General features: G+C 58.0%; 3 protein-coding genes across 4 annotated transcripts in view; 2 read left to right on the top strand and 1 right to left on the bottom strand.

The window, feature by feature from the left end:
• The window catches only part of POMT1 (protein O-mannosyltransferase 1), a 28,897-nt gene extending 26,594 nt beyond the window's left edge, over positions 1–2,303 (top strand). Inside the window, 2 exon segments of the mRNA XM_027766651.1 lie at positions 1,301–1,478; positions 1,901–2,303. Of these exon segments, the coding sequence (XP_027622452.1) occupies positions 1,301–1,478; positions 1,901–2,072 (350 nt within the window). The 3' untranslated portion in view covers positions 2,073–2,303.
• A 252-nt stretch (positions 2,304–2,555) lies between these two features.
• On the bottom strand, positions 2,556–8,313 carry UCK1 (uridine-cytidine kinase 1). 2 transcript variants are annotated; one of them, XM_027766649.1, is made up of 7 exons: positions 8,099–8,313; positions 7,626–7,898; positions 7,087–7,183; positions 6,752–6,894; positions 6,572–6,666; positions 4,139–4,187; positions 2,556–3,782 (listed from the first exon to the last, which is right to left on the bottom strand). In XM_027766649.1, the coding sequence occupies exons 1-7, from the start codon at positions 8,226–8,228 to the stop codon at positions 3,601–3,603; spliced, it is 969 nt and encodes a 322-aa protein (XP_027622450.1). In that variant the 5' UTR covers positions 8,229–8,313; the 3' UTR covers positions 2,556–3,600. The 2 variants fall into 2 exon arrangements, with proteins under 2 accessions (XP_027622450.1, XP_006164390.1); XM_006164328.3 differs by having other exon boundaries at positions 7,626–7,785; positions 8,099–8,308.
• Positions 8,314–16,521: 8,208 nt separating this feature from the next.
• Positions 16,522–19,903, top strand: part of PRRT1B (proline rich transmembrane protein 1B) — a gene marked incomplete in the record, with an annotated part of 10,617 nt that continues 7,235 nt past the window's right edge. Inside the window, 2 exon segments of the mRNA XM_027766650.1 lie at positions 16,522–16,577; positions 19,369–19,871. Coding sequence (XP_027622451.1) covers positions 16,568–16,577; positions 19,369–19,871 — 513 coding nt within the window.

The following is a 19,903-nucleotide window of genomic DNA, read 5'->3' as shown; positions in this document are numbered from 1 at the left end:
CCTCGGGCCCCACGGGGCTGACGGCGGTGAGCCCCGGAGCCAGTGGCTTGAGAAACACCAGGTGCATGTGCGTGCGCGCCCACGATCCTGAAAGGAGGGAAAACTGGAAGAGAAGGAATTGCGTCTTGGCCACCCTCCACAGGCAGTTCTGTCTCGCTTTTCCTGTTTGTAGCGAACATGCCTGCTTTCTGGCAAGTTTTTTTAAAAACAAAAACAACACTGAGACAGAAAGAGGAAAACCACCAGGGCAGGCAGGTTTGCCGAGGGCTGCGGGACACAGCCTTCTCCCACTCTGCTCAGTCCCAGAGAGGAGTCCATTCTGACTGCCCCTGCTCCCCTGGCCTGCCAGACAAATATGGCCCCTCCACTGCTCCCGGGCGGTCTCAGGCCCTGCTCCACATCCCAGCATGTGACCAGAGTTGCCCAGGTTGGATCAGGTCTGCTGGGTGCAGTGAACCGAGGCCACAGGATCCCACAGCAAACCTGCATAGGGCTGGCTGTGTCCCGCGTGGCGGACCTTCAGTTTGGAAACCGTGCTAGGCGGGAGTGAGTGTTTGTGTCCAGAATCCTGCCAGGATGGAGACTTAGAAACGAACTGCAGCTTGACCAGGACTGCTTTCCTCTCACAGCTATGACTTCCACATAAAGGAAAAGAAACCAATTTAGGGGCTGGCACGTAGCGTGGTGGACTCCCACATGGCCGACCGCAATTTAAGTCCCAGACTTAGCGGCTTGCTTTCTCACTCTCATTCTCCCTCTCTCTCTCTGATCAAATTAAAATAAACAAATAAAGTTAAATAAAACAACTCTTAAAAAAAAAGCTCTTCTCTTAAAAAGAAGAACCAGTTAAGCTAGCAGAGAGCACATGCACTAATTGTGAGAAGGCGTCCCCCCAGCGGGCGAGAGCTTGCCAGTCTCCATTCTCCATCCTGCTAAGACCTTTGGCACGCACACTCGTGTACCCAGCATGCTTCACAAGCTGTTGGGACCAGGACTCAAACTGCAGTTGACTGTGGGCTCCAGCTCCCTTAGCCACCAGGGTATGGGGCCAGTCCCCTCCGCCCCGCATTTTTGTTTTTAATGAGCAAACATGCAAAGAGGAAGTCTGGCCCTGGGGGCGGGGGCTGGGGTTTCTGAGGAAAGGACTATCGGGCCCAGGAGGAAACCCCCAGAACCTTCAGGCCCAGTCTCTTCTGAGAGAGCAGGAAAGCCACGTGGAGCACTGAGGCCACCACATGCTGCAGTCGGAGCAGGGCCCTGGACGGCCGGCCCTCTCCCTGCACACGCCCTTTCCCTGCAGACGCCTGGCTGCGCTGGGTGCTGGCCGGGGCGCTGTGTGCCGGGGGCTGGGCGGCCAACTACCTGCCCTTCTTCCTGATGGAGAAGACGGTCTTCCTCTACCACTACCTGCCCGCACTCAGCTTCCAGCTGCTCCTGCTCCCCATGGTCCTGCAGCATGTTGGCGACCACCTGTGCAGGTACAGCCTGTGCCGGGACCCCGGGTGGGGCCACGTGGACGGGTTAGTTCACAAAAGGGCAGACGAGGCATTGTAGGAACTCAGGGGACAGGAGCGAGGGCAGGGATGGGGACTTCTGGAGCAGCAGCCCATGTGGTGCAGATAACAAAGAAAGCTTTGAGACCGGTGCGCTCGGGGCCCGAGCAAAGGGGGGCCTCGGGGTGCAGTGACATGGGCCGCCATTGGGGCTGCAGCAGGGCCCGGGCTGTGGAGATCCGAGGAGTAGGGTAGGCCGCGCTGAGTGCATACAGGCTGGTGAGAAGGGTGGCAGGGAACGGGAGGGGCAGGGCCAGTCTGAAACGCAGGTGTGGACAGGCCCGGGGACAAGAAGGCAGAGGTGAGGGCACCCTCTGCACACGTGTGTGCCCGCCATGCCGCTGCAGGTCCCAGCTCCAGAGGAGCCTCTTCAGAGCCCTGGTCGTGGCCTGGTACTCCTCGGCGTGCCACGTGTCCTCCCTGCTGTGCCCCCTGACCTATGGGCACAGGGCGCTCTCACCAGGCGAGCTCAAGGCCCTCCGCTGGAAAGACAGCTGGGACATCCTGATCCGGAAGTAGCAGAGCCAGACGCCCGAGCTAGTGGGCCGGCCCAGCACCGGCTCTGAGCCCCGGAGGCTGCCCACTGGCCAAGGTGGTGCCTGAGTCCTCCCTGCTTTCAGCCTCGAAGGCCAGCAAGGAACTGAGCCATCGAGTGCTGTAGTGGCCGTGGTGGGCCGGAGGGAGGCAAGGAGCCCTGGGCCCCCGTGGCAGCCGGGCTGTGTCACACCCACCTCCCCGCAAGCACCCGGGTCCCAGCCCTGCCTCACCAAGGCCTCGCTGGAGTCACCCTGGACACATTGGCGTTGGACAAGCTGTGAGCAAAAGGCCACTCATGAGGCTGATGCGGGGTCCGTGCCATGTCGAGGCCCCTGTCCCTCCTGGCTGGGCCGCACACTGAGCCCTCTGCCGAGGTGTGCGGAGGCAGCTTCAGCAGCAAAGGCGTGTCTGTAGCTCCTTGTTCTGAAATTGCCTTCAGTGTCATTAAAAAAGGGCCAGGTCAGCACCCGTATTTGATGCTGTTTATTGATTCTCCTTCCCAAAGGGCGTACCTTGACAAAACTGTTCCCAACTTGCCAGAACCCAGCCATGGGACTGGGCCCAGCTGCCTCACATCTGGGCTGCACGGGGGTCAGAGGAGGCTCTCGTGCCCGTGCAGGCTAGTGTGCCCATGGCAGAGGGTGCCACAGCTGTCATGGGGAGGGACAGCATGGACAGCCATCTGTGGGGTCATGCACTCTAGACTGGCACGAGGGAGGTGGCTGGTGTCGAGGGCCACACCTGCCTGTCCACTACGAGCCAGCATGGGCCTCGGTGGAGGCAGCGTGTGGCATAGCCTGGCCGTGGCCACAGACCCAGGCAGGGCTGTGTGGACCCACTGAGCCAGGGCGGACCTGGCTGCCAGCTGCCTTAGGGGTTGATGCTGGTTAGTAAGTGCTGGTCCTAGGTGCCCAACCTCTCTGCCTCCCAGGCACAGGCCAGCCGGAGGAACTGCTCCCTGGGGCTCCCACGCCCGCGTTTCCCACCCTGGATCACAACTCGGAGGGGTCAGGAAATTAAGTTTCCAGGTCACTGCCAGCCTTGTGTCACGGAACAGAATGAGAACGACACATGACACGAGGGTGTGCAGTCCGTTACGTCTAGGTGACTCGTGAGAAGCGCATCACGCTGCCGGGCGAACCTCTCACGGCGGACTCAAACACCGGCCCTGTTGCGGGGGCCAGGCCGGCTCCGTCATTTCCCTGGAAGTGTGGGCTTGCGTCCTTCTGGCTTCCCCCACACTCACATTTCTCAGGGGCCTCAGCGCGTCTTCGGCCTCCTTAAACAGGAGGCAGCGATGGAAACAGCCAGAAGGCCCTGGCTCCAGGCTGTCAGGTTGCTTTTCCACTTAAAAGCGAGGAAGGCCTTGCCCTGACCTACTCCCAGCCCGGAACACGCACAGGGGGTGGAGGCTGCATGTCAAGGGGCAGGTGGGAAGCTGCAGGCCCGGCCCCAGGATACGCATCTGTCGGGGACCCCCCGGGACTCGGGAGCAGCGCACGCCGGCTCCTCAGTGGGGCCTGCTGCTGGACTCCAGGTGCGACCGTTTGCCAGAGGCCAGCACGCCGGGGTGGTCTCCTGGCTCAGAGAAGGCCCTCTTGTAGCTCCGTCCGTTGGCCCCTCCTCGGTGCCACTTGCAGATGTCACCGTTCAGGATGTCCTGGATGTGCTGCACTATGAGGTTGATGGCCACTGCGGCAGACACGGGGTGGGCGGGTCACCCACCCAGTCCCGGCCATGCTGCACTGTGCTCCCCCACCCTGTGCCCCCGCCCCTGCACCTGCCTGGTGTTGCCCTAAGCTTCCCAGGTGCGCTCCTGCGAGGGTTCTGTGAACCAAGGGCCGGCCTGATGCCGTTACCAACTGCATGAGCCGTCGAGCAGTTCTCGGCGTGCCCTTCTAGGTCTGCTGTGACCCAGGCCCCGGCTATACAGCAGCCTCGCGAGGCGCTTGGGCGCTCTGGCTGACCACCTCCCGGCAGGCACGGCCCACCCTGCTGAGGGGCTCTGGGAGGGGCAGGAGGCGGGCAGCCCAGCAGGCCCTGCTCACCCATGTTGTCGACCCCTCGGGGGATGATCACGTCCGCGTACTTCTTCGTCTGCAAGCACAAAGGGGGCTTGTGAGGAGTCCTCCCAGCGCCTCTTGAAGGTGCTCGGGACTAGGTGCTACAGCGGGGGCGAGTCCTACGGTGCTCGGGGAGGCCCATGCCCTTGGGCCATGAGGAGAAACAGTGATCCTGGAAGATGGGGCTGAAGTAGCCCCCAGGAACTGTCACCCCCTGGCGCCACCCAAGCCCTTGTAATCGTGTCCTCTGCAGGAATAGCTCCTCGGGACAGCTCTATGCTCACAACTCACTGGGCCAAAGTAAGTGCAACTGATCCCCACACCCAGCGCCGGTTCCCTGGGATTACAGCCTTCCTGCGAAATCCCAGAGAAGCACACGGGACGAGACACACGAGGCGGTCCCTTCATGACTGCATGTGCCCTGGCCACCTCCACCTGCTCGCCCGCCTGCCCACGTCCTCTGTTCATCGTTCTGATGCTAAATGATCCTTACTCCCTGTCCACACCTGTCTCAGCAAGGTAGGGAGAGCTGCACCCAGAAATCCAGGCCACTGGGGATAGGCCCAGCCAGAGGCCAGCGGGCAGGCCCGGGGAGGGCTGCTGGGCACACCTGGCAGACGGGGCCAAGGGAAGGAGGGGGTGCTGAGCCCAGGGACAGACCTGTGGACCATCTGGAGCTGCTGGCCTGTGTTTGGGCCAGGGAGACATGGTACCAGAGATGAGCTGAAGAGGCAGCTGTCTGCAGAGTGGGGCCAGCCCATGAGGGACAAGGGCACAAGAAAGCCAGGGTTGGTTTCCGTGTGGGTTTGAGCCCCGATGAGGGCAGACTGGGCTCAAGCAGCCAGGAGAGGGGAGCCCAGAAGCTACAGAAATCCAGGAACAAGTTGACAAGGGCCTGGGCTGCAGCAGGGGAGGGAGAGGAAGGGCCACCTCTGCAGGTGCTCGTGGGTCAGTGAGCAGGACTAAACAGGCGGCCCAACACAGAGGGTGAGGAGACGGGGCTCAGGTTCATGGCGTGGCGGGCAACAACTTCCTCAACGGGGTCAGAGCTCATGTCCCGAGTGTCACTGCAAACCATACACCCTGCCAAATGTCTGTCACAGAGGCAGTAACGCCTTACTTCTCAAATCACTTTCCAGAAATGTCAGAGAACATGCATGTGAAAAAGAAAGTTTTCAGGCCAGCCCATGGCCTGGTGGTTAATGCAGCTGGATCCCACCAGGCGGTTTATGTGTTAGACTCAGCAGCTTGAGAAACACGCCTGGCGCTTATGCATGCATGCCCAAAATCTCGAAAGGAGGGAGATGGAAAAGGGATTGCGGAGTGACCATTCCCCGGGGACGGGGTACTTTCTCGATTTCCCTCACACGCCCTCTGGCAAATTACAAAACAAACAAAAGCACACACACAAAGGTTTTCTTGGGCCAGCCCTGTAGAGCCAGATCCCACAAGGCCAACCACAGAATTCAGGCCTCAGTGGCTTGAAAATACACGCCCTCTGACAACTGGGGGAGAAAGCTTTCGTTTCCAGCAGCAGACAGAACGCATTTATCCTACGTAATTACAGCAGGAACCCTGGTTCCAGTGCCTGGCTATGTTTTTACCTCTAAGAGACAAAATGCTTTTAAGTTCCTCTTCCAAGCGCTCTAGTTTGAATAGAAGCAGGTGTCACCAAATGAGGAATACGAGACGCAAGAAGAGACAGAAGGCTGTCCACAGGCCAGCTAGGCCCTCGCGGCCAGGCTGGCGGTGGGAAGTTACAGTGCCACCTGTGGGCCAGGCCTGGTGTCCGGCCAAGAACTGACCAAACAGCCTACGTCCGTGTGGCTTCCTGCTCTGAGGGGGTTAGTAAGGCACTGGGTGTTCCCCAGATGATGAGCAAACTGGAAAAGGTAAGCAGGCAGAGGGTGCGTGTGAACACAGGTGCCATTTGGGTAAAAATATGAGGCACGGAGGAAGCAGGCCACTGGCTGTGGAGGAGACAAGGGCTTTCCTGGCAGAGGCAGGACCTTGTTTCCAGAGATGAGAACGAGTCTCCAGCTACTTGGGTATAAACGTTAAATTTTCTGCTGACCAGATCACTTTCATCCCAGATTTAGCCTTCATAGCACTGGGCACCATGGGTCCTTCTGAAAAGGGAGAAGCAGCCAACCATGTGGCCTGGTGGCTAAGGTGGCCAGAACCCACAGTCAACCATGTGGCTCAAATCCTGGCCCCAGTGGCTCGAAAAACAACTGGGCTTGTCTGCATGCCTGCCCAAACCCCGACATGGTGAGGGAATGGAGAAGGGAATGTGGCTGACCGACCCCCATTGGTGTGTGCTCTCTCCTCTCCCTGTCTCTCTCGAACACACAACCTCTGACAAAATTTAAAAAGAGAGAGAGAGATGGGATTTCCAAAGAAGTGAAAGGTTGGTACCGGCAGGCAGAACTCCTCGAAGGCTGGCTTGACAAAGGTGGTGTACTGGCTCAGAATCTGCTCGAGGTCCCGCCCTCGGTGCACGTCCCGGAGAACTGCAGCGACAGGGGCAGAGTGCCCGGCCAGATCTTGGGACTCACAGCCAGCCTCAGCAGGCAGACACACCCACCACCACCTCACCTCGCCGAGAGAGCCTGACGTCGGAGTCTGTGTCCACGAAGAGGCGCAGGTGGAACATGTCCCGGATCTCCTGGCTGTAGAACACTAGGATGCCCTCAAACAGAACCACGTCCGCAGGGTAGACCACTGTGGTCTCCGGTAACCTGCGAGGAGAGATGAAGAAGGGGGCCCTGCTGGGGACATAGGGCCTTTGGGCCATGCGCAGTCACCTTTGGTCCTGGGGCAGACTCATGGAGGGGGCAGCTCACGGCAAAGGGGCAGGGCCTTGCCGGGCAGTCTGTGCAAGCCGGGGTGGGGACGGACCTAACCAGCCCTCCCAGGAAGCACCTGCTCACCTTGAGTGGGTCACAAAGTCATAGGTTGGGACCTCGACAGTCTTGCCCTCCACAATGTTTTTCAGAGTCCTGTGCATCAAATCATTATCAAAAGCATCTGCAGAGATGAAGCAAAAGGCGAGACGACCCAGCTGCCCTCGTGTGGCAGAGGGGAGGGCAGCTCCGCCTGGGGCCACAGGTGGGGACTCCAGGACCTGCAGCACACTTGGACTCGGGGCTGCCCTTGTTTATGTTTGGCACCGACAGGACGTGCACAGCCCTGTAGCCCACAGAATGGGAGTGCCCAGAGCTGGACTGTCCAGCTTCTTCCCCCCCTGTCCCCATGACAGCCAGCCAGGGTGAAATCTACTAGAGGGGGCTAGTATCTCCCTGCCTCACGCCCGTTTACCTGGCCCAGGCCTGGACGCTTGAGTCACCAACTCTAGCTTATCCCCCTCTTCCCACAGCGGGCCTCTGCAAGGACTTTGCCCCAGGCAGGTGGCCCAGCGAAGGGCCACGGTGGGCAGTGGTGTGCGCACTGCCCAGCTCTCCAGATCTACCTGGGTGGTCGAAATTGTACTGTCCCTTCAGGGCCTTGGCCTTCTGCTCTGCCGTCATGACCTTATAGAACCTGTCCTGGCTCAGGATGACGAGCTTGCGCTGCCGCTGGTCCACCTCGTTCTGCCCCAGCAGCTCCATGATCTTCTCGCACACAGTGGACTGGGGAGACAGCCAGTTCCCGCCTGGAGCCTCATCCTGCCGGCGCAGCCTTTCCTGGGCGCTCAGCAGGGAGCCGACCTCTCCAGACCTCGCGCCCGCCGGGGCGGCCCTGCCTGGGAGCGCGAGGGACGAGGTACGCGGGGAGGCTGGGGGCGCCCTGAAGGCAGACGCCCCTTCACCCCTGGCCGCCACCCTGCTCCCCCGCCCGGGCGGCCGAGGCTGGCCAGAACCCACCCAGTCTCCTCTGCGAACCGCGGCCAGCGGGCCACCCGGAGGCGCAGGTGACAGGCGAGTGCGGCCCGCGGGCCCTTACCTTCCCGCTGGCAGTGCCGCCGCTCACCCCGATCAGGAAGGGCCGCTGGTGGGGACGGTCGGCCTCGGGCGCAGCGCCCTCGCAGTCGCCGCCTCCAGCCGAAGCCATCTCCGGCTCCGCTTCCCCACATCTGGCCCTCGCTCCCGCCCCTTCCCCAGACCAGCCGGCGCGCCGCCCCACGCAGGGGTCGGAGTGAGCTGAAGGACCACTTCCGGGAGCCGCGAGCGCGGGGCACGACGGGAGTTGTAGTCCACGGGCGGCCGAGCGCGCCGCGCATGCGTGGGCCGGGCCCACCCGCCGGCCTGGGCGCCAAGCAGGACTGTCGCTGCGGCGTCTTGACAAGCAGAAGCCCTTGACGGGAGTGACCCCGAGGCCGAAGCGGGGATGGGAAGTGGGGGCGAGAGGCAGCGCCGGGGCGCTGGGCCCACAGTCAACCATGGGAGGCTCCTGGGCCCTGGGGCCGCTCGGCGCCTCGGGCTCCGCACGGTCCTCTGCCTCCACCGTTGGCCACGTCCCTCCAGGGCGCTGTCTTAGCCCTGCCTTAGCCCTGCCTTGCTGAGCCCCCACCCCAGCCCGCCCTCCAGGCTGGGCCCCAGCATGTCGCCCACCCCCACACTCCCACCAGCCCTCAGAGTCTTCAGTGACGCCCCCTTACACCCCCCACCCCGTGCCTCCCACCCTTTCCTACATCCAGGGCCACTTCCCAGGGCTGGAGAGCGCAGTTCTAGCTCGGGGATTCTAGCCCACCCGGAGAGACAGGAGCCAGAGGACCCTCAGGTGCTCACCTTGGAGCCCTGACCCCTTTCTGGAAGTCAGGCTGCAGGTGTCCCCCAGGCAGTGTATGTGGAGGGGGCCTTGGGCTTTCTGAGCCCTGAGGACGCGGACAGACAGGGCTCCTGAAGGGTGGGTGGGCCAGCCAGAGTCACCCCTATCCAGAGAAGGGGCAAGGCTGGGTCCTGAGCCAGGTTCTGAATGACAGCCGGGCTCAGACCCATCCAGTCCTGGGCCACGTGGCTCAGGCTTTTGGGCCAAGCAGTACCACCCAGACCTCCCCAGCCCCAGCAGAGGTCCAGCCCCAAGTCTCCAGCTGGCTGCAGCCTCTCTCTGTTTCATGAGGAAGCGTGACCTTGGCAAAGCATGCGTGAAGCAGGGAACTCCTGGCTTGTTCTGCTCTTCACTGGACACTTCCACAGACTGGCCCTGGGCAAGGCATGCTGGGATGTGCAGAGGTGGGAGGAGAGCAGGACCAGCGAGGCTCCGGCAGCAGCTCCTGCCTCAGCCTAGTTCACTCCTCAGGCCCTGCCAGGCCCAGGCTAGGGTGCCTCCCACCCCAGACACGCCCTGGGCTGGTTCCTAGTGTCCTTCTCATTGCCCTCGGCCCACCCTACCTGGGACAGGTGACTTCTATGTTGCTGGTGGCCTGGCCCCTCTGCAGGGTCCCCCCACCGTTCAGCAGCTGCTTCCCCACCCACCTGCTGGGTGTGTGTCCTGGGGCGAGAGCCCATGAGGGCAGCGCTGTAGCTGCCGTTAGTTGAACTCTCCATGCACCATAACCGTGTTGCTGAGAGGCCGGGGTCGACGCTAGAGCCCTGTGCTTGGGCTTCTTAGGAGCAGGTGAGGCAGTACTTGGAAGAGTGACAGTGCCTGCCCCGTGGCTTCTCTTGTCTCCTCTGTCCCCCAGCCCCTCCATTGCACGTGGGCACAGGGAGCAGATGCACAGGCCTCCTTCCTCCTTCTTGCCTTAGCCAGCCTGACCACTCCCCCACCCCCACACAAATGTCAGCTCAGGGGCCAGCAGGTGGCATGGTGGTTCAGATGCTGGACTCTCCCGCTGGGCTGACCATGGTTCCAGTCCTAGACCTAGTGGCTTGCTTTCTCACTTTCCCTCTGTGTGTCTCTCTGGTCAAATTAAATAAATGAGTGAATGAATAAAACAAAATAATTTTAAAAAAGAAAGAAAGAAAGGAAAAGAGAAAATCACACTGGGCGTGTGTGTGCGTACCTAAAATCTTGAGAGGAGAATGGAGGAGAACGGATTGCGATGAGGCCATCCCCCTGGGGTGTGATTTCTCACTTTCTCTTTCTCTTCTCCCAGTGAGCGCACGTGCCCCGCGGCAAAAACCTAAAAAAATGGAAAGGAAAAGAATGCCAGCTCATCTCAATTCCTTTTTATGGTCAGAGATCTCATGTGCTCCCCAGAGACAGAGAGAAAGCACTCCCTGACGGGGCCTAGTTACCCGCAGTCCCTGCCCCACTCTGCCATCCCGCTAGGATTTGGGGCACACAAGCACACTTGCGCAGTGTGCCCCTCAAGCTGCCAGGGCCAGGGTTCAAACCATGTGGTCAATCATGTAGGATTGAGCTCCTTTAACCACCATGCCACTGACCTCTAATTGTATCTTTTTAAAATTAAAAAAAAAAAAAATTAGATTTTTGCGAAAGGGTGGATGTGCACCACAGAGACAGAGACAGAGAGAGGCTAGTGAGAAAGCACCCCTGAAGCCATTCCCCAGGGAGATGGCCATGCCACAATCTCTTCTCCATTCTCCTCTTGAGATTTTGGGCATGCATGCACACATGCCTGGTATGGTTTTCCAGCTACCAGATGTGGAATTGAACCATAGTCAATCATGTGGGAATACAACACCTTACCCCACCATGCCACCTCTTGGCCCCAAATTGCATCTTTTTTTTTTTTTAAGAATTATTTTATTTAACTTTATTTATTTATTTATTTATTTAAATTTGACCAGAGAGGGACAGAGTGAGAGAGAGAAAGAAAGTGAAAATGCAAGTTGCCAGGTCTGGGACTCAAACCGCAGTCGACCATGTGGGAGTCCAGTGCCCTTAACCACCACACCAACTGCCAGCCTCCAAACTGCATCTGTAACTGAGCACTAGCCAGCACTGTGAGCCTTGAGGCACTGTGAGCCTTGAGGGTGGGCCAGTTGCCAACTCATTTCTGCCTCCCGAATGCAGAAGTAACACAATCGTTGCAGAAAATGGATCCACACAAACAAAACTGTAATCACCTGGCAGCTCCTCTGGCCCTCGCCCCGAGGGAAACAGTGTGGGCAAGGGTCTGGTGTTTTTGGGTGTGAGACAGAAAAGCGGATCAGGGCTACTTATGAAGACAAGGCCTGCCAACGTCCCAGGTTAACATCCAAGAGGCAGGGGCAGGAGGCCGGGACTGCACCCTGCCCCGTGCTGGTGCTTGCCTGAAAGGTTTGTCTTAGCTAGAGTTTCCAGGAAACCCAAACCCGTGTCCGAGCGTCAGCTAGTGAGACGGAGATGGAGAACGAGGTCACTCCAGGAAGGTGCTGCGCAGGGTCCGCGATGGGGTGAATTCACGTCATGTCCGACTTCTGCTTTCACCGACACCAGGCAGGGCGTGTGTGCGTGTATTTACTTCTTTATTTAGGTTTTTGTCATAAGGCACATGCACTCTCTGGAGAGAGACAGAGAGAGGGAGAGACAGTGACAGGGAATGAGAAAGTTTCCCTGAGTGGGATGGTCGTACCACTACCCCTCCTCCTCCATTCTCCTCCCGAGATTTTTGGGCATGCACGTGCCTGGCGTAAACTTCAAGCCACGAAGTCTGGGACTCCAACAGTCATTGACCATGTGGGAATCCAGTGATGTAACCCATGTTACCTGCTGGCCCCAAGCCAAGGCTTTAAAAAAATTTTGTTTTTTTGGAGAGGTTTTTGCTATAGGGCACATGCACTCGCCAGAAAGACACAGAGAGACAGAGAAACAGAAAACAAGAAATCACCCCTCATGGGGGATGACCATGCCGCAATCCCTTCTCCTCCATTCTTCTCTCAGGATCTTGGGCACGCACACACACGCGCCGGGTGTGAGTTTGAGCCACTGGGTCTAGGACTGGAACTGCGGTCAACTACATGGGAGTCCAGCGACATAGCCATTACACTAACTGCTGGTCCTGTAACTGTTATTTATTTATTTATTTATTTTTGGAGAGGTTTTTGCTTTAGGGCGCATGCGCTCACCAGACAGAGACAGACAGAGAGACAGAAAGCGAGAAATCACCCCCCAGGGGGGATGGCCACGCCGCAATCCCTTCTCCTCCATTCTCCTCTCAGGATCTTGGGCAGGCACACACACGCGCCTGGCATGAGTTTTAAGCCACCGGGTCCGGGATGCAAATCACGGTCGACTATGTGGGAATCCAGCAACATAGCCATTACATTAACCGCTGGTCCCGTCCTGTAACTGTTATTGCCTTTAGATTCTCTACACCCTCGGTTGCCTGCAGGTGGGGTGGGGCACTCCCACCTTCTTGCCCTGGTGGTCACTCAGGCACTCCATCTTCCTCATGCCGAGCACTGGGCTGGTTTCCTCTTCTCTGGTCAGCTCCTGCCTCTCCTGTCACTCTAACGCCAGCTCCCTGTGCTAATTCCCTGGATTTCAAGTATTCTGAGTGGTTTCTGCTTTTCTACCTGAGTCCTGACTGGCCCAGGGCCGAATCTGCTTCATCTGCAGACCGTGGCTCATGGTGGCTGGTTTCCCTGTGCGTTTTGCCACAGGAGGGATTGTGAGCTCATCTTTAGGGGCATTTTCCCTCCCTGGGAATCTTGTCACCTTGAATAGGGGTTATACGCCATGGAGCAGTGAAAGGGCACGTTCAGTGCCTCCCAGGTGCTTCAGGCATTTCTCTTCTTTTCTCCCTCATTGCAGAGGGCTGACTCTTGGTTTTCTAAGTTTCTGTCCTCAGACATAAAGATTGCTATACCTGGGCCAGCCGGTGGCGTGGTGGTTAAGGTAACTAGATCCCACGTGGCCGACTGGGTGATTCTAATCCTGAACCTGGTGGCTTGAAAAACATGCCAGGTATGTGTGTACACATGTGTGTGCCCAAAATCCTAGGAGAAGTGTTTGCGGCATGGCCATCCCCTGGGGGTGTTTTCTCACTTTCTCTGTCTCTGACTCTCCCTGGTAAGCACATGTGCCCTATAGCAAATGTCTCTAAAAGACCGATACGCTCATTATCAGCTGGCACCAGAGCTAATAACAAACGACATACGGCACACCACGGCAGCTAGACAGTACCCGTGGGTGATAACCAGAGAGCTTGGCATTGCCAAGGACCAGCAGGTGCCCTGTCTCAGGACCACCTTGGCTGCCTGACTGTAATCCTCTCACCCTTTATCTGTGTTTTTGTTATTAAAATATAATCTTTTTATAAAGAATTATTTTATGGGGGCCAGCAGGTGGAGTGGTGGTTAATGCCCTGGACTCCCACATGGCCAAGCACAGTGCGCAGTCCCGGACCAGGCAGCTGGCTTTTTGGCTTCCTCCGACTCTCTCTGTTTCTCTGGTCAAATAAAATAGTAATAGTAATAAATAAAACTAAAGAATTTTAAAATAATTATTTATTTAACTTTAATTATCATTCTTCAATTTGACTGGGGTGCGGGGAGCAAGAAAGCAAGCCGCCTGGTCTAGGACTGTGGACCATGCCAGCCAGTGGGAGGACATGGCTCTTCAGGACCAAACACAGCTCTATACCTGGCCCGCTTCCTCCGCTGGAAAGACAGGAAATCCTTTCTTTGCTTACTCTGAGTCTATAAATTCTCCCAATGCCTGCACCTGCCACTACTGCTAACAAGTGTTATGTTTGCTTTGGGTAAATCTCAGACCTTCTCCCCAAAGCCACTACTTCAACATCATTTTTTAAAAAAGAATTATTTTAGGGCCCGGCAGGTGGCATGGTAGTTAAGATGTTGTACTCTCACATGGCCAACTATGGTTCGAGTCCTGGACCTGGTGGCTTGCTATCTCACATTCCCTTTCTCTGTCTCTCTCTGGTCAAATAAAAAATAATAATGATGATGAATAAAATTAAGATGAATGAAACCTTTTTAAAAAGAATAAACTAATTAATTAATTAATTAATTTTAATTTGACCAGAGAGAAAGGGAAAGCAAGAATGCAAGCCACCACGCCTGGGATTTGAATCATGGTCAACCATGTGAGAGTCAAGCACCCTAACCACCACACTACCTGCCAGCCCCTAAAATAATTCTTTTTATTTTATTTTTTTTTGAAAGAGTTTTTTGTTACAGGTTGTCTGTGCTCACCAGAGAGACAGAGGGAGACACAGAGACAGAAAATGAGAAATCCCCCCCGAGGGGAGATGGTCACACTGCAATCCCTTCTCCACTCTCCTCTCGGGATTTTAGGCATGCCCACACATACACTCAGTGTGTTTTAAACTGCCAGGTCTGGGATTCGAAACACGATTGATTATGTAGGAGTCCAGCAAGGTAACCATTATGCCATCTGCTGGTCCCTAAAATAATTCTTAAAAAAAATAAAAATTATTGAGGCCAGCAGGTGGCATGGTGGTTAAGGGTGCTGGACTCCCACATGGCCGACCATGGTTCGAGTCCCGGACCTGGCAGCTTTCTTTCTTTCTTTCTTTTTTTTTTAAATTTTTTTGCTACAGGGCACGTGTGCTCACCAGAAAGACAGAAAGAGATAGAGATAGAAAGCGAGAAATCACCCTCCCCAGGGGAGGATGGCCATGCCATAATCCCTTCTCCTCCATTCTCTTCTCGGAATCTTGGGCACACACGCACACGCGCCTGGAGTGAGTTTCAAGCCATCGGGTCCAGAACTCGAACCGCAGTCAGCTACATGGGAGTTCAGCAACATAGCCATTATGCTAACTGCTGGTTCCATGGCAGCTTGCTTTCTCACTCTCTCTCTCTCACCCTGGTCAAATTGAAATAAAGTCAAATAAAATTTCACTTTATTTATTATTATTATCATTCTTTAATTTGTCACAGGACGTGTGTGCTCACCCGAGAGAGACAAAGTGAGGAAGCAAGCTGCCCGCTCCAGGACGCAGCCGCAGTTGGCCATGTGGGAGTCCAGCACCTTAACCACTACACCAACTTTTAGCGGGTGGTGTCTGGACCAGAGGAGAGGCTGAATTTGAACCCCATACTCAAGTGAGAAATAGACCTATAGTTACAACTTTCAGGGAGGTTTTATTTTGTTTTTGAGAGAGGTTTTTTTTTTTTTTTTTGCTATAGGGCACATGTGCTTGTCGGTGAGACAGAGATAGAGACAAAATGAGAAGTCAACCCCCAGGGGGCTGGCCACACCGCCATCCCTTCTCCTCCATTCTCCCCTCAGGATTTTGAGCAAGCACGCACACACGCCCAGCTAAGTTTCAAGCCACTAGCTCACGTGAGTCCAGCGGCTTAATCACTATGCCACCTGCAGGCCCCTCCCAGGGAGGTTTTGGTTCTTCACCCAGAACCGAAGCTGGCTCAGACCCTGTCACTTCCATGAGCCGTGGGCAGGCCTTGTCTTCCATGCATCTCTCTCCACCCCAACTTTCTTCTTTTTAGAATTATTTCATTTAACTTTATTCATTTACTTATTTTAACTTGACCAGAGAGGGACACAGAGAGCGGGAAAGTGAGAAAGCAAACCACCAGGTCTGGGATTCAAACTGCAGTCGGCCATGTGGGAGTCTGGCACCCTTAACCACCACGCCACCTGACAGCCCTTCTCCACGCCAACTTTCTGCTTCACAGGTCTGTCTTCATTCCTTGTCTAGCCCTGAGTGTAAAACTCCAGCCCTATGGGGCCAACAGGTGGCATAGTGATTAAGGCTCTGGACTCCCACACAGCTGGCTGCCGTTCAAGCTCCAGACCTGGCAGCTTGAAACATGCAGGGCGTGTGAGCATGGGTGCCCAGGATCCAGAGAGGAGGATGGAGGAGAAAGGACTGCGGCGTAAACATCCCTCCTGAGAGCTGTCTCACTTTCTGTCTCTATCTTTCCCTGAGTGCACACACCCTATAGCAAAAATCTCAAAACGAACAAAAAGCCACCAGCCCTAAGCAGCGTGGCCAGAACCCCAAGGTGCACAGTCCCAGGGCTGCCCACACCTCCTGGGCTTCTCCCTCATCCTTCTTCATTCTTGTTCCCCAGGGACCCCTGACCGGCTGGGGCCAGCTGTGCCTGGGTGGACTGTCTGGCACCATGCCCTGGCCCATCCAGCACTGCCAAGTGACTGGGTCGGACCTGCTTCAGGACCTAGGGTTTCAAACTCAAGAGACTGCATGTGAAAAGCTACAGGGAGATCTGGTCACTACCGCCCCTCAGTCCTGGTCTGTCTCCCCTGACTGTCCCTGCCCGTGGGTGCTGCACCTGCATCCTTGGCCCCAGGCCCTTCCACCTCGGTCACGTCGGGGTTCGCAGCGGGGGACGGCCCAGACAGCCCAGGACGTGGGCTGGGCCGGAGCGCCAGGGCGCGAGGGAACGACGTGTTGACACAGCGTCGGCAAACAAGGCGGTCAATTATTAACGGCCAGTGCTGCCGCCACCAGGAAACCTGAGCTGGTGGCGCCAGCGCGCTGACGGGGGGGGGCGGCGGCGGGAGCCGGGAGCAGCGCAGCCCCGGGCGTTCCGGCCGCGGGCTCTGGCCATGGAGGCAGGTGAGGGCCACGGGTGGGCACCCGGCCTGCGGGCGCAAGGGCTGGCGCGAGGGCAGGACAGGAGGCGACCGCCGGGCCTGAGACAGCCGCACTCGGAACTAGGGGAGTCAGGACGCTGCTGTGGAAAGTTCGGGAACTTTGGCCATGCCCCTCCCCAGCTGGGGAGGGGGTCACCTGTAGAGAAGTGGGGGTGAGGGAAGCCCCTGAGCTGGTGGAGGGCGCCCCTGGCATTTCCCAGCCCCTCCTGCCCTGTCTGCCTCTGGGAGCTTTGGTCTGCCTGAGACAGCCGCACTCGGAACTAGGGGAGTCAGGACGCTGCTGTGGAAAGTTCGGGAACTTTGGCCATGCCCCTCCCCAGCTGGGGAGGGGGTCACCTGTAGAGAAGTGGGGGTGAGGGAAGCCCCTGAGCTGGTGGAGGGCGCCCCTGGCATTTCCCAGCCCCTCCTGCCCTGTCTGCCTCTGGGAGCTTTGGTCTGCCTCCAGCCCACCTCCAGAGAGCACCATGGGGAGGGGCAGCCCTGCAGACCAGGAGCCCCTGGTCAGGGATGGGGAGGGGCAGGTGCAGAGCTGGGGGCGGCAGGCAGGGGCTACCAAACAAGGCCTCAACCAGCAGCCCCACTGGAACCAGGCATGAAGGGGCAGGGGAAACCCAGACTCCAGCCCTTGGGAGCCCCCGGGGCAGTGGAACCTGTGACCCCAGCCCTGGTGACCTTGAGAGCCACCCTGCAGATGGGCGCTCTAGGAGTGCTGGCCCAGGAGGGCCGGGCCTGGCTTGGCTGCAGCCCCCACCCTGCTCTGACCTTCCAGGCACCCCAGACCCTCCAGCACTCTCCCCCTCTTTGCCTTCTGAGTGGCAGCCCTGGCCGCCTCCCCGTCCAGTGGAGGCTCAGGTGTCCAGGACCTAGAACCAAGGACCAGAGGCCAGGGCAGGGCAGCCTCCAGAGGCCCTGTGTTAATATTCGCTCTGCTGTCCTATGTGCACCACCGCCCCAGGTATTTGCCCCGGGGGAGCCCAGCGAGCTGAGCCTGTGTTTGTGTGTGTCTAACTGGCCTGGCTCCACCGGGCCCACGGGCATTCTGTGATAGCATCCCTAGGATGGTCCGGTACCTGCTGGGTGCCTCGCTTTCCTTATCTGTACAATGCAGGTCGTAAAACCAGGTCACATTCCTGAGGGTGACCTATGCCAAGCTCTCTGAGCAGAGCCTGGTCCATGTGGGCTGTTATTTAAAATACCATTCCTGTTCCTGATCCTCATCTGCAGAGGGACGATGGCCGCACAGAGCTTTGCAGGCCAGCTGCGGGTCTGCTTGTCACTGGGGCCCGCGTGCCTGGGGTTGCAGGCTGTCAGCTGGGATACCTCAGGCCCTCGGCTGGCAGCAGACCAGTTCTGATATATCTGTGGTGGCGAAAAACGATTCTCAGTGGCGAGAGAGCGAGCCCCAATTTACCAGCACTTTTTAAAAACGTGTTGTGAGGTGTTCTACACGAGGTAGTGAGGTCCGCCAGCTGCACAGTTCAGACGCATTTGCTGGGTTCATGGTGCGTGCCAGTAATCCCCCTCCCACCTGGGGGACAGCCAGTGTCTGCTGTCTGTCGCTGCAGAGTACCTCTTCGTTCCCCTCCTCCTTTAACTTGCCAGAGAGAGAAGGGAAACTGAGCAAGAGGAGAGGGAGAAAGCAGCGCCAGCGGAGTGCGGTCGGCTGCAGCCCCCTCTCCCGCACCTCTCCGACCGACTGTCAGGGCCTGGGGTGCACACGCGCAAGCCGGGGTATTTCCCGGTCGCTAGGACTGGACTGTAGAGTGCTCGGCCCTGTGGGACCCAGCTCCCCTAACCACTAGGTCACAAGGCCAGCCCCCCTGCACTACATACTGAAAATATTTTTCTTTCTCCATGAATTGCCTTAGAATATTTGGCAGAAACCCCTTGACAAATACATTTGTGTCTGTATTTGTCGCTGTGTGCCGTTAATCTGTGTCCATTTTAATAATAATGGACTGTCTTGACTATTATAGTAATTCTTTCTTTAGAGAGAGATTTTTGCTATAGAGTGCGTGTGCTCTAGTCAGGAGGTGCAGGGCTGTCAGGACTTGCCGATCTGGGCTCAGGTGCCTCCATAATTCATGGCGTGGGGGCCGGGGCCCAGGGGCTGGGGGCTGGGTTAGGGAAGGCAGCTGGCAGCTTCAGGGCTCTGAGCCTGGGTTCACACTTCTGGGCGGGCCTCTCTTCCCACGCCCCATCCTTGTCCTCGCTTGGCCCTCCACCTCATTCTGGCTGTTTCCTCCACGTGCTAGGTGGGCTCAAGGCCTCAGTGGCCTGGCTCCCCCAGGTAAGGGTTGTAAGCCGGGTCTGGCAGCTCCTAGCAAATTGCCAACAAGCCAAGAATCTGATTGGCTCAGCTCACCTCCTCAGGCCCTTCCTGGACAGGAGCTGTGTTTCAGAACAGCCAATCAGGGGCTGCCCTGGGCCAATTCTCCTCCTCTAGTCCAATCCACTGTGACAGAGGTCATAGGGTAGGAACTTCTCGCAGTGGAGACAGTCTGGCCCAAGGCCAGGACCAGGTAGACTCGTGCTGTGTGATCTCCTGCGAGGCACTCCAGCTCTCGGAGTGTTTCCTGGTCCTGTCACTGCTCTCCCTGCAGCCTGGCGCCCGGCTGGAGGGCCTGAACGCTTGGTCCACAGGAAGGTGAGGAACAGCATCACCCTCAGAGTGGTGTCTCTGGGGCCATCGGGGAGGGGCTCATGGCCCTTACTGACCTCTCTGGACTCACAGCCCCACCTTTTCTTCCCAGGTCCCCACAGGAAGGAGGGCGGCAGCCCTGCAGGCGCGGAGAACCCACAGAGCCCCGTACCCCCGGAGCCTCTCGCAGCTCCTGAAGACCCCTGGAGCCCAGAGCACCCTGAGCACCCAGCGCTCCCGCCGCTCCCGCGCCGCCCGCAGCCCCTGGATGAGGACAGAGTGTCCTGCGAGGACGGGGCCACAGCGGCCCCAGAGGGCAGCGAGCCTGTCTCCGAGGACCCCACACCCGGCTCCGCGACGGCGACGCTCCCAGCCCCAGTGCAGGAGATAGGCGAGGCCAGGCCAGGGCCCAAGGCAGCGCCCAGCGGCGTCCCCCAGATAGGCTTCGTGGAGGAGCCCCCGCCCTACGCGCCACCTGACCCCAAGGCGGTGCACCTGCTCTACCCGCCCTTCCCGCAGGTGCCCATGCTCTTCCAGCCCGCGCCCGCCGCCTCCGCGCTCTACCCGCCGCCCAGCCCGCTCTATCCCGCCGCGCCAGGCCCAGGCCCGCCGCTCCTCCAGCCGACTGCTGCCACCCAAGCCGGCCT

Source organism: Tupaia chinensis, unplaced genomic scaffold, assembly GCF_000334495.1.
Source record: "Tupaia chinensis unplaced genomic scaffold, TupChi_1.0 Scaffold143602_1, whole genome shotgun sequence".
Lineage (NCBI taxonomy): Eukaryota > Metazoa > Chordata > Mammalia > Scandentia > Tupaiidae > Tupaia > Tupaia belangeri.
This window is presented reverse-complemented; position numbering and strand designations above follow the sequence as displayed.

Bases quoted from the DNA above. Each gene is read 5' to 3' on its own strand.
- UCK1 (XM_027766649.1), bottom strand. From the start codon at position 8,228: ATGTGGGGAAGCGGAGCCGGAGATGGCTTCGGCTGGAGGCGGCGACTG. The intron at 6,667-6,751 runs GTGAGGTGGTGG...CTGTCGCTGCAG, and splicing joins CGTCAGGCTCTCTCGGCGAG to TTCTCCGGGACGTGCACCGA. The intron at 3,783-4,138 runs GTGAGCAGGGCC...TGTCTGCCGCAG, and splicing joins CCGAGGGGTCGACAACATGG to TGGCCATCAACCTCATAGTG.